This window comes from Pongo abelii, chromosome 12 (assembly GCF_028885655.2).
Source record: "Pongo abelii isolate AG06213 chromosome 12, NHGRI_mPonAbe1-v2.0_pri, whole genome shotgun sequence".
In the NCBI taxonomy this organism is placed as follows: Eukaryota; Metazoa; Chordata; class Mammalia; order Primates; family Hominidae; genus Pongo; species Pongo abelii.
In genome coordinates, this window is record NC_071997.2 from 32,773,607 (window position 1) to 32,787,669 (window position 14,063).

The 14,063-nt window shown below is 39.6% G+C and overlaps 1 protein-coding gene across 5 annotated transcripts in view; it reads left to right on the top strand.

Annotated features, from left to right (window-relative positions):
- TMEM182 (transmembrane protein 182) overlaps positions 1–14,063 on the top strand; it is a 110,440-nt gene that overhangs the window by 12,715 nt on the left and 83,662 nt on the right. For 3 of the 5 annotated variants that reach the window (XM_054547832.2, XM_054547833.2, XM_024242588.3), the window contains exons 2-3: positions 9,270–9,349; positions 11,372–11,456. In XM_054547832.2, coding sequence (XP_054403807.1) covers positions 11,454–11,456 — 3 coding nt within the window. In that variant the 5' untranslated portion in view covers positions 9,270–9,349; positions 11,372–11,453. Of the gene's footprint in view, positions 1–9,269; positions 9,350–10,407; positions 10,530–11,371; positions 11,457–14,063 lie in introns of all 5 variants that reach the window. The other 2 variants (XM_009236730.4, XM_009236734.4) reach the window with 2 other exon arrangements.

The window sequence follows — 14,063 nt, forward strand, 5'->3', positions numbered from 1 at the left end:
CTGCAAATAGGCAGTTCTTACTGGGAAAGATGAAAATGTTCTGAAATTAGATTATGGTGATGGCCACAAAACTCTGTAAATATACTAAAAATCATTGACTTCTTTATTATTTTTATTATTATTATTATACTTTAAGTTTTAGGGTACATGTGCACAATGTGCAGGTTAGTTACATATGTATACATGTGCCATGCTGATGCGCTGCACCCATTAACTCACCATTTAGCATTAGGTATATCTCCTAATGCTATCCCTCCCCCCTCCCCCCACCCCACAACAGTCCCCATAGTGTGATGATCCCCTTCCTGTGTCTATGTGTTCTCATTATTCAATTCCCATCTACGAGTGAGAACATGCGGTGTTTGGTTTTTTGTCCTTGTGATAATTTACTGAGAATGATGATTTCCAATTTTGTCCATATCCCTACAAAGGACATGAACTCATCATTTTTTATGGCTGCATAGTATTCCATGGTGTATATGTGCCACATTTTCTTAATCCAGTCTATCATTGTTGGACATTTGGGTTGGTTCCAAGTCTTTGCTATTGTGAATAGTGCCGCAATAAACGTACGCGTGCATGTGTCTTTATAGCAACATGATTTATAGTCCTTTGGGTATATACCCAGTAATGGGATGGCTGGGTCAAATGGTATTTCTAGTTCTAGATCCCTGAGGAATCGCCACACTGACTTCCACAATGGTTGAACTAGTTTACAGTCCCACCAACAGTGTAAAAGTGTTCCTATTTCTCCACATCCTCTCCAGCACCTGTTGTTTCCTGACTTTTTAATGATTGCCATTCTAACTGGTGTGAGATGGTATCTCATTGTGGTTTTGATTTGCATTTCTCTGATGGCCAGTGATGATGAGCATTTTTTCATGTGTCTTTTGGCTGCATAAATGTCTTTTTTTGAGAAGTGTCTGTTCATATCCTTTGCCCACTTTTTGATGGGATTGTTTGTTTTTTTCTTGTAAATTTGTTGGAGTTCATTGTAGATTCTGGATATTAGCCCTTTGTCAGATGAGTAGGTTGCGAAAATTTTCTCCCATTGTGTGGGTTGCCTGTTCACTCTGATGGTAGTTTCTTTTGCTGTGCAGAAGCTCTTTAGTTTAATGAGATCCCATTTGTCAATTTTGGCTTTTGTTGCCATTGCTTTTGGTGTTTTAGACATGAAGTCCTTGCCCATGCCTATGTCCTGAATGGTAATGCCTAGATTTTCTTCTAGAGTTTTTACGGTTTTAGGTCTAACATTTAAGTCTTTAATCCATCTTGACTTAATTTTTGTATAAGGTGTAAGGAAGGGATCCAGTTTCAGCTTTCTACATATGGCTAGCCAGTTTTCCCAGCACCATTTATTAAATAGGGAATCCTTTCCCCATTGCTTGTTTTTCTCAGGTTTGTCAAAGATCAGATAGTTGTAGATATGCGGCGTTATTTCTGAGGGCTCTGTTCTGTTCCATTGATCTATATCTCTGTTTTGGTACCAGTACCATGCTGTTTTGGTTACTGTAGCCTTGTAATATAGTTTGAAGTCAGGTAGCGTGATGCCTCTAGCTCTGTTCTTTTGGCTTAGGATTGACTTGGTGATGTGGGCTATTTTTTGGTTCCATATGAACTTTAAAGTAGTTTTTTCCAATTCTGTGAAGAAAGTCATTGGTAGCTTGATGGGGATGGCATTGAATCTATAAATTACCTTGGGCAGTATGGCCATTTTCACGATATTGATTCTTCCTACCCATGAGCATGGAATGTTCTTCCATTTGTTTGTATCCTCTTTTATTTCATTGAGCAGTGGTTTGTAGTTCTCCTTGAAGAGGTCCTTCACATCCCTTGTAAGTTGGATTCCTAGGTATTTTATTCTCTTTGAAGCAATTGTGAATGGGAGTTCACTCATGATTTGGCTCTCTGTTTGTCTGTTATTGGTGTATAAGAATGTTTGTGATTTTTGTACATTGATTTTGTATCCTGAGACTTTGCTGAAGTTGCTTATCAGCTTAAGGAGATTTTGGGCTGAGACAATGGGGTTTTCTAGATGTACAATCATGTCATCTGCAAACAGGGACAATTTGATTTCCTCTTCTCCTAATTGAATACCCTTTATTTCCTTCTCCTGCCTAATTGCCCTGGCCAGAACTTCCAAGACTATGTTGAATAGGAGTGGTGAGAGAGGGCATCCCTGTCTTGTGCCAGTTTTCAAAGGGAATGCTTCCAGTTTTTGCCCATTCAGTATGATATTGGCTGTGGGTTTGTCATAGATAGCTCTTATTATTTTGAGATACGTCCCATCAATACCTAATTTACTGAGAGTTTTTAGCATGAAGTGTTGTTGGATTTTGTCAAAGGCCTTTTCTGCATCTATTGAGATAATCATGTGGTTTTTGTCTTTGGTTCTGTTTATATGCTGGATTACATTTATTGATTTGCGTATATTGAACCAGCCTTGCATCCCAGGGATGAAGCCCACTTGATCATGGTGAATAAGCTTTTTGATGTGCTGCTGGATTCGGTTTGCCAGTATTTTATTGAGGATTTTCTATACTTTGATCAGGATAATTTTATGGTATATTAGTTATATCTTAATAAAGGTGCCTTAGAGAAAACTTTGAACCAATCATCTGTTGTGAAACTATTTGGAAACATAAAAGTACATAATTATGTACAAAAGAGCATTGATAATATATATACCTGTACATATTTCACATGGAATTAATTTCATCCTGTTCAAGAAAAGATCATTTTCTCTTTGCATGACAATATAAAGTTTCAACCACAAACTGCCTCTGTAAAATTTCAAAATTAATTATAATTTTTATGTAAAAAATACAAATATTTGCTTCCATCCTATACCAAAAAAATTAGATGTATGTTTATATGAATAATACAAGGAATGAAAAACATACTTCAAAATGTTTCCGGTGATTATGTCTAGGTGGTGAGATTACCCTTTGTTTTCTTTCTTTGCATAGTTTTCAGTTTTCTATCTGGAGATCATGTTAATTAATTTATAATAAATAAATGTTTTTTTTTTAAAAATGAAGCAGGAAAAGATGGCTGCCTAATACCTCAATAATGAAAAAAAAAGCATTTTTTTTGCTTAAGTAGTATGCTACTTGCACAGATTCACTTTTGCTTCTGCAATGTTTCATTTTCTGGTTTGAACTCTGAGGCAGTTGTTTTCTGCTTATTGGTCTGCTAGAGAAAGCAGATTAAGCATTTCTGCTATCAAATTTTAAAAATTCAGTGTTCAAAAAAAAAGTGGCACAATAGAAGTTTTGCTAGACCTTCCCAGAACTTTTATCATTCCATAATGTATGAGATTTGAAAACTGAAATAGACCAACTTGTATTTGCCTCCCATGGTTGTAAGTAGGACCATTATTCCTATACCTGTTTTTTGCTGATGTTGCTTCTGTCCTAAGGAAATTCTGCCATCTGAGTCTTCCTTGAAGCAAACGTACACCTTCCCAGAATCATCTTTTATTCCCTCCTTTTTTCCATCTCCCTGATTTGCCATAATAGGGCATTCTTCCAAATGTCAGACAGTCAAAACCTTATGAAGGTCTTTCTGGGTATTCAATAGGTGAATGAATAATAACTTGAACACATTTGGAGTCTGCTACTGGGATGAGTGTCACTTCAGCTCATTCTCTCTCAGACTCTGCAGAAATCAGTTTTGTGATGATTCCATAGAACAGTGGTTTCCAAGGGGACATTTGGCAACCTCTGCATATATTTTTTTATTGTCCCAACCTGGGTGAGGTGTGATAGGCCTTTTACCCACCCAGTGTGTTCACAGTGCTATATGAGTCCGCTAGGACTGCCACAACAAAATACCACAGACTAGGTGGCTTAAAAACAGACATTTTCTCATAGTTCTGAAAGCTGGAAGTCCAGATCAAGGTGCAAGCAGGGTTGGTTTCTGGTAAGGCCTGCCCTGCTGGGTTGCATATAGCCACCTTCTTGCTGTGGCCTCATTTAGCCCCTTCACTGTGCATGCTCAGAGAGAGATTTCTCTGGTTTTGAAGCCACGTTGTTGTCTGAGGTAATACCCAAGGTTCATTAACTCATGCCAAGAAAGTTAAGGACACGGACACACAAGGAGTGAGTTTAGGAGCAGAGGTTTAATAGGCGTAAGAAAGAGAAAGGAGAATAGCTCTCTCTCGTGAGAGAGAGGGTTGCCCGAGTGGGTCTTCCGGCCCACTGCGGAGTTCACCGGATTTTATAGACAGGCTTGAGGAGGCGGTGTCTGATTGACATAGGGCACACAGATTGATTGGACCAGGTGTGACGTTTACATAGTGCATGGGGAAGCTGGCCACCCCACCCTTTTCTTATTATGCAAATGAGCTTTCCACTTGGCCTGGGCTGTGTCATCTGCTGCCTACTGCAAATGTGGTTGGAAAGGAGAAGGAAGGGTGGAGCCACCATTTTGAACATGCATAGTCCTAGGTGGCCCTTTCCTATTGGCACAGCTGCTGGCCTTCATCCATGCAAGCTTCCAGCCTGCCGTTCTATGTCTGCAGCTTGATTTTATAGGCTACTCTTTGTTAGCAAAGAAAATGATTTTGGGGCTGCTTTTCATTAAAAGGAAAACCTTACCAAGGACTTTCCTACCTCACTATCTGCTACATAACTTCTTCTTAACTCCTGTATCATTATGTCCTTTTTCTTTCTTTCTTTTTAGAGACAGGGTCTCACTCTGTTGCCCAGGCTGGAACTCACTGTCACCTTGAACCCCTGAGGGCTCAAGCGATCTCCTTCCTGCCTTAGCATCCCAAGTATCTAGGGCTAGAGGTGCATGCCACCATGCCTGGCTAATTTTTAAATTTTTTGTAGAGATGGGGGTTTCATTATGTTGCCCAAGCTGGTCTTGAACTCCTGGCCTCAAGAGATCCTCATACCCTGGCTTCCCAAAGTGCTGGGATGACAGATGTGAGCCACTGTGCCCAGCCTCTTCTTATGAGGATACTAGTCTCGCCAGATCAGAGCCCACCCTTTTGATCTCATTTAACCATAATTGCCCACTTACAGGTTCTGTCTCCAAATACAGTCCCACGGGGATTAGGGCAACATATGAATTTTAGAGGGACAGGATTTAGTCCATAGACAGTGCTTAGGGCAAAAAGCCCTGCCATAAAGAGATTCAGAGTTGTCTCAATTTCCTCATCAATAAAATGAGGGCAATCCTGATGCTTATTGCAGTGGGTGATTGTGGAGAGCAAAAGAGCTGACGAACATCAAGCACTTAGAACAGAGCTGGAGACCCGTGTGAGAGCTACCTAAGTGTTGGGCATTGTTACTTTGTTACCTTTGACATTTTTGTTATTTAGTTGTGTCATTTGGGTATCCTGATATGCTCTAATTTTTAAGTGCTTACCCCATACCACATATATATAATAATTTAAGGGACCTGGCTGAGCAGAACATGAGGAGACGGCTGTGGAGCTGTCTATGTAGAACCTGTGGCAGCACCTTCAGCAGGCCTGGGACAGTGGCCTCTGCCTGGACCACTTCTGACTATTTTACAATGATGCAACAGCAAGGGCTGTTTCCTCTTGGAGACTTGGTGGCACTCTGGTTACACCAACGTGTCTCCTTGCATTTCACTCTCTCTCTCACTGATTAGGTTGTCTTTCCTTTGGGCCATATGACCTGAACTTGCTGGGTCATTAGAGCCTCTTACAAGCACCTCCTCTGGAAAGTCAGTTGGAAAGGAGTTTACAAGTCCATTACATGTTTCCTGATAAAGAAGGAACTAGTAACATACCCCAGAGACAAGGATAAATCAGAATTTCTTTCTCTAAATTTCTTTCTCTAAATTAAGACTCAAGTCATTGCACATAAGAAATGTGTGGAGCACTTTTATAACTGAAGGACAGAAGAGGAGAACCTTTTCATTCACACAGCTTCTAGCTTATGAAGTGTAATATGCAACCTTAGAAAGAATTATTTTAATTCTAAACGAATGAGGAAGTTAAATTGAAATTACAATAGTTTAAAATGTGTATTTGTTTATAAAATAGATCTATCCCTATAAGTCACATCATTTTGATTTCTAAAATTCCCCAAATTCTATATGAAATGATTTCACTCTTTGGTCCCCAGTTTTGTTTATGAAATGTTTTACTGTGTGCTTATTGCATTTGAAGGCAGGAATTTAACAAATGAGTTTTAAGCTTCCCCCCACCGCCTTTTAAGAGTTACTGTACTTAAATGCACTAATAGAATCCTTTATGAAATAGAGCCTGGAGCTAGGTAGCAAACCATTTTGCAGAGGGAAGGGTGTTTTTGTTATATAACTCCCTTGGTGTGAATTACTTGTATAGGTAACTCTCAATTTAAATGAGCATAAACTGCCTAAATTAATGAGGTGAATGAGCTTATGGATCTTGCTGTAGTCATGTTCAGTGTAAACTATTCATTGGGGTCTAGATGCCTAGATGAAATCATCTTAGTTAAGGCTATTCGACATCAAATAATGTGAAATTAATAAGTCGTTGTTCTACTATATATATTTTTATTTTTTAAAAAAAAAATTGAGATGGGGTCTTGCTCTGTTGCCCAGGCTGGTCTAGAACTCCTGGGCTCAAAAGATCCTCCTTCCACAGCCTCCCAAAGTGCTTGGATTACAGACATAAGCCACCATGCTCAGCCAGTTCTGCATTTTTGATAGATAAAAATTCCCAACAACTGACCGTAATGTACCGTGGAATGCAAATTTTGCCTATGGCCAGCAGGTGGCAGTGTTCAAACCAATTTAATTAAGCTCAGTAAGATGAATAGCTAAATTTTTACTGAGCATCTACCTTACAGCATTGTGCTAGGTGTAAGAGATGCAACACTAAACAAAAATGGAACCACGTATTGCCCTATATAGTTTATTTGTTGTTCTTGTACTATGTGTAAGACTAGAAAACCTCTGAATAATCCCTCAAAATGCTTACAATATGACCGTGTTTTATATTGATGGGTAAGGGAGGTAGTGGAGAGGATGTCACACAAGAATCACGAACTATAATACAAAATTAAGATTAAAGGGTCAGTAGAATCACAGAGACATGTGCCTCATAGGCATTAAAATCTGTTTCAATAATGATCATAGAGAAGCAATTTATTCTTCGGGTCATCTCTCAGTTTACTGTCCTGTGTCTAGGATGGTGGGCCACAATCCCTTGTGTGTAATCCTTTGGGCCAGACGTGTTTAGAACTCAGAATTTTGGGGATTTTAGAAAAGTAACACAGTACATATACTGTGCATTACCTAACACCCACTCGTGGAACCTGGGGAACCTTGAAATAAATCAAACACATTCATATTTATGCCATAAAATATATGAGAATCCATGCTATATGGCTTCATGTTGGTCAGATCTGCTTTGCCAAAGCTTTGGGTTTTCAGAGACTTTTGGATATTAGGGTGGCAGATGAGGTATTGTAGACCTATAACATACTATCCCATGAAAAAAGAATCTACCCTAAAATCTCCAAAAAAGATGTCAGAACTTTCTTTGGTAAACCATTCCACTTTTTTAGAACATGGATTCACAGCTTGTAGAAGCTATGGGAGTTTGAGTTCTGCATTTGTTTAAAAATTTGTTCAGCATTGTTTGGTGTTGAGCAATGGCATGCTTGTGTTTTCAAACTAAAGTAGACTAGAATTAATTTTGTTTTGGGAATGTTTAAATCATTTCATTGGATATTTTGAGCTAATTAAGAATATTGCAATGTTAGGATTAGAAATTTTGACTATAGAAAAAAGAATATTTTGCTCATGATCACTTAAAAATGTGACTTGAGTTTCTGCTGAGTTTCAGTGTACCTACTGATAATAAAAACAAGTTAACTAAAAAGTTAAGTAAAAAGATACTGAATCAAAGCAGGCAAAGCCTTCTGTTGCTTATAGTCATCCAGCTGTTGCTTATTCAGTTTTATTTAACTTGTGAAAACCAAGGGTAGAATTTACCGTAATAGAATATTACTGATCTTAGTGGATTCCAGATTTTAACAGATTGCTTTTTAATTTTGTAATTTAAGAAACAAACTTAGAACATTTTCACTGCAGTTTCTCTAAGTGAATAGAAACCCTAAAAGAAATATTATTTCCAGGAAGCCAGAAGAATCTTCAAATGAAGTTATGACTGAAATAAACAGGATAAGGGGGAAAAAAAAGAAGGATAACCAATGAGGTCACAGAGCTTTTCAAATGGAAGAACCATACCAGTGTTCTTAGCCAGGCACGTTATTCCTTCAGATATCTGATTTTACAAATTGACTTTGTTGATTTTATTGTTGAGTCCTTTCCTTGTTCTCAAAAGTATTCCAAGCAGTGCATATAAACACATGCAAAAATGTGAGGAGCACAGGAAGGAAATTAGGGAAGGCAGGGTGAAAGCTAGCACATCACTGTTTGTACTTAGCTTCTGATCTTACCAGGTACCAAAGTGAAGAGAGAAGCACTCTCAGTTACATGAGAGTATTACCTCACTGAGGCCAGAGAACACATTCTAGTCACTGTATCCAACCAGGGCATAGCATGGTATGTCTTGGAGCAGGCAAGTGATATATGCTTGATATAACAAATATTTGTCAAATGAATCAAGATTTATAGTGTCTTTAAGATGAAAAATAACAGTAGTGCTCTGTAGAAATTCAGCTTGTATTTAGCACTCAGACATTTCCCTCTGGCGTTCGTAAGGGGATGCTGTTTGTAGGGGCCAATGTCCCCAGTAACATCGTTAAGAACAAGGGGGCAAATTGTATGTGGGCTTTTCTTCATTTGCTCCTTCATTATTAAACTGATTTGATTGTTGAAAAAAACATTTATTGACTCAATTTGTTCCACAACATGTGAATTCTAAAAACTGTCTAGGAAAGGGACAGTGTAATTAAACGCATATGAAAACTTGTATGAGTTATGTGAGTCTCCTTGCAGAGTGTTGCCGTTAACACTTAAAGAACATGTAGTTCATAGTAGGCACTTGGTAAACATTTATTGAAGGAACTAATGAAGAGGTCATCAGGTAGATGGAAGAGAAAGGCATTCTAATCAGATGGGGAACAAGCAAAGATTTGAGGAGCTACTGGTGCTCCAGGAGGAAGGATGATGTGTGTGTATTGGTGTGGGAGCAATGGGAACATCTGGTGAGAAATTAGTCTGGTTTGGTGAAATAGATTTAAATCAGATTTGCAGTGCTAGCAAAGGGAGTTTTATTTTATTGTGTTTTTTGCTTTTTAATTTTATTATTTGTTTTTTAATTTCTTTGTCAGAAATGTGATCTCCAGCCAAAGTGGAATAGAAAGCTAATACGTAGAAACACCGGCTCATTTGATACACGTCATCTTACCAGGTACCCCTAATAATCCTCTGAAGCAGTATTCCCGTTTTCCATATTAAAAAACAGAAATCTGCCAGGTGCAGTGGCTCATGCCTGTAATCCCAGCAGTTTGGGAGGCCGAGGTGGGTGGATCAATTGAGATCAGGAGTTGGAGACCAGTCTGGCCAACATGGTGAAGCCCCATCTCTACTAAAAACACAAAAAATTAGCCAAGTGTGGTGGTGCGTGCCTGTAGTGTCAGCTACTTGGGAGGGTGATGTGGGAGAATCACTTGAATCTGGGAGGCAGAGGTTGCAGTGAACTGAGATCCTGCCACTGTACTCTAGTCTGGGCAACAGAGCAAGACTCCGTCTCAAGAAAAAACAAACAAACAGAAACTCAGAGAGTTGAGCTATTGGCTCAAGATCACTCATTAATGAAAGGGAACTCCAACTCTTCTTAATTAAGCAAAATCCCATTCTTTTTTCCTTTTTTTTTTTTTTTGAGATGGAGTCTCACTCTGTGGCCCAGGCTGGAGTGCAGTGGCGTGATCTCAGCTCACCGCAACCTCCGCCTCCGGGGTTGAAGCAATTCTCTGCCTCAGCCTCCCAAGTAGGTGGGATTACAGGCACCTGCCACCACGCCTGCTAATTTTTGTATTTTTAGTAGAGATGGAGTTTCACCATCTTGACCAGGCTGGTCCTGAACTCCTGACCTTGTGATCCACCTGCCTGGGCCTCCCAAAGTGCTGGGATTATAGGCATGAGCCACCAGGCCTGGCCAAAATCCTATTCTTAAGATTGGCAAGGAGGGAGAGTAGAGTATCTACATGGGGAGCAGACCTGCTACCTATTCTTTTCCCCAGGCTCATCTTCTCTTGGATGATCACTCCGCAGCCCCTGCTCAGCCACATTGCCTCCTGATTTAGACTTGGGAGCACAGGGAGGACGGCTGAAAGTCTTAAACAAACATTTAACATTTAGGAAATTAACATAGAGTCATTACCCATAAATTATTGTGAGTTGCCTTTAGTAGTGGGACCCCGTGAAGATCCCTCTTTGCTTACCTCTGTCCTTCCTCATGTCACAAAGATCTTTAGCTCCTACAACCATGAAGACCTTCAGAAGATGAAATTCCTGCCCAAGAGAGTGGATGCCCACAGAGACACTGGTTGTTTCATATTCTGCCTACTAAAGACTTATCTGTATTCAAGGTATTGGAGTACTCGTCATGGTGCCTGCCACTTGGTAGAGTCTTATGCATATTAGCTGCTATTAGGCACCTCAGTTTACATTTTTGACAATCAACTTCTCCTACAGTATTGATCCTGAGATACCATGCTTATTCTTGTGGCCCTAATGACTCAGTGTTTTATTCTGTTCTCACACTGCTATAAAGAACTGAACTACTAGAGACTGGGTAATTTATGAAGAAAAAAGGTTTAATTGACACACAGTTCTGCAGGCTTAACAGGAAACGTGACTGGGAAGCTTCAGGAAACTGACAATCATGGCCGAAGGCAAAGAGGAAGCAAGCATCTTCACAAGGTGGCAGGAAAAAGAGAGTGAAGTGGGAAGTGCTACACACTTTTAAACCATCAGATCTCATGAGAACTCACTCACTATCATGAGAGCAGCAAGGGGGAAATCCATCCCCATAATCCAATGACCTCCCACCAGGTCCCTCTTCCAATTTGACATGAGATTTGGGTGGGGACACAAATCCAAACCATATCACTCAGTGTGATAACCTTATCAATGTAAAGAGTCAATATTCCCATAAGAAATAGATACATAGACTAGCAATGGAGCCGTTTTATTATAGGATTATTAGGAGTTGAGGTTGAGGCTTAACCAGCCCTTTCTATTGAAAGGCCCCTTTTCCTGCCCTTTCATTAGAAAAGAGAGAGAAAGGGAAGAGAGAACCTATGTCTCAATTTGTGAATTTGTGAAGAACACCACAGCTGCTTAACAGCCTTCCTAGTGCATGGACATTTTCTTAGGCTTCTAAGATTACTTGGGGAAGCAACACTGAATGGCTGTTAAAATTCCTTAGGAATCATGGAAAACTAGAAGAGTTTCAACTGACAGGCAAATGTCCAATTTTCTGAAGAAGAAAGACACCTTTTACCTCCTCGATGGTAAGCTCCATTTCATGTCTTCATTAGCAAAAGTCTAATAAGGATTTGTTAAAAGATGGTTTGAAAACATCTGTACAGGAAACATGCACCCTGCTAAAATCCAGCTCTCCAGAGCTTAACAAGGACCAAGCTGGGCCAGATCAGCACTGTTTCTTTTAGGGGTAGATTGCCAGTTGGATTGCTCAGGAGGTCATGTATTTGCATCTCAGCCAAGACTCCTAACACAAATTGATTTCTATTTTATTTCGGTGCCTGTTGTGTGCCAAGTCCTATGCTAAGCATTGAGAATTATCAAGCTAAAATGGCTCAGTTTTATGATAGCAAAAGTATTCTATTTTTCTCAATTGATGCACACATAAGAAAGGTTGGAAATTCTGAAGTTAATAAAATTAATGGCTGATTTAATATGTTGAATACACATACCTAGTTCCTGAGGCAATGCCGCCCTAGAGAGTGGTCTTTCGTGGCATTTATCCGGGCTCTGCCCTGTCCTGTAAACACTCTAGCAACATTTTTATGGTGATGTTTATATATTTTTGGATAAACCAAAAATGGTGAGAAAATGTTATTCATTGATGAAACTAGTCCAGAAAGATGATCCTTTTCTCTGACAAAGACCAAAATTGTGATAAATAATAACAACAAAGTCTTATACTCTTTTCCCCTAATTAAAAACAATCTACTTTTGTATATGCATGTGTTAAAGATTTAGTATTAATGCATGGAATTTGAACCATAAGCCATTGAAATATAAATAAGATAAAATCTTCCTATCCAACAGATTTCTCCTTCTTTCCAAACAACAGCACTGTCACCTACAACCACAACTGTACAACCACTGCAACCACAACCACACTAATCCAGGGAGGGGGTGTGTGGGGGAGCAGTAAAATGTGTACAGGATGACCAGAGCTCATTATTAAACCTCCATATATTTTGTTCTAACAAATCTTTTTTTTTCCCCCCACTAGCTCATGAACTCCTCAAAGTCAGGGCCTATATATTGTAACCTCAATATCTGATAAAATACCTGGACCCTCAAAAGTCCACAATAAGCACTTCTGAAGATGTATTCCCCTCCCCTGCAGAAAACTTAGTTTGCTCTAATATTGCATTAATTATAGAATAGCATCTGTATTAAGTTTATATTGCTACTATAACAAATTGTCCTCAAATTAATGGCTTAAAACAACACAGATTTGCTATCCCACAGTTCCAGAGGTCAGAAATTTCACAGGGATCTCACTGAGCTCAAATTTGTGGACAGGGCTGCGTTCCTTCCTGAAGGCTCAAGGGGAGAATCTGTTTTCTTTCCTCTTCCTGCTTCTAGATGCACTCTATATTCCTTGGCTTGTGGTCCCCTTCCTCTGTCTTCAAACCAGCAACTGTCTGACCCTTTTGCTGTGGTCACCTTTCTCTCTCTGGCCACTCTGCTAGGACAGATTCCCAGGTTTTCATGTAAGGTTTCCTGTAATAAGATTGGGACCACTTGTGTAATCCAGGATATTGCCATGTAAAATAACATATTCATAGATTAGGATTATGGCGTGAACATTGTTGTGAGGCCATTAGTACTCTTAGCACAGCATCCAGATAAGAACGGCAGTAGTGTTAAGCTGTTAGAATATACCCCGAATATTTTACTATGTCTCACTTCAATTGAGCACTTGAAAATTGTAGGAAAGAACCAGAACAGAGAGGAGGAGGTTTGGAGTTGTACCAATCTCAAGGGCGTTTAAAGGAATAGAGTGTTTGGCTTAGAAAAATATGGCTTAGACCTCTATATAGGGGTAGGGGAGGACTGTGATTGATGAGGCATGAGGTGATGGCTGTCTTCAAAATATCAGAAGGTTCTGTCACAGACAGAGGATTGAAACTTGTGCTTCACAATCTCAAAGGACAGAATAGAATAAATATCTGGAAACTTCTAGGATGCAGCTTTTGGCAGAAAATCAGGCAGAGCTATTATGGCTGTTACTGATGTCCTTAAATGCCACAGGCTAGAAATGTCATAGCTTGATGGTGTGGGAAGTCTTATAAAAATATTTAAGCATTAGATGAGGGATCAACTCAGATGAACCCTTAACTTAAATCTAATCCTTAATGATTGTGTAACGTTCTATATGGCTTAGAATTCTATTCATGGTTTTGTTTTTGTTTTTGTTTTTTTTTTTTTTTTGAGAGTTTTGCTCTTGTTGCCCAGGCTGGAGTGTAATGGCACGATCTCGGCTCACTGCAACCTCAACCTCCCAGGTTCAAGCGTTTCTTCTGTCTCAGCCTCCTGAGTAGCTGGGATTACAGGAGCCCTCCACCATGCCCAGCTAATTTTTTGTATTTTTAGTAGACATGGGGTTTCACCATGTTGGCTAGGCTCCTGACCTCCACCCACCTCGGCCTCCCAAAGTGCTGGGATTACATGTGTGAGCCACTGCGCCCAGCCTTATTCATAGCTTTTGAATACCTCCGATTGCATATAGCTACAGCCTAACAGGGCCCTTCATCTTTATTGAGAATCTTTTTGTTCTCACAGAATCCATTGTAAGGATCTATCCCATGTCACAAAAAAGAAGGGCTGAAGAAAGCTGATAGAGTTGAGATGCCCCCTTG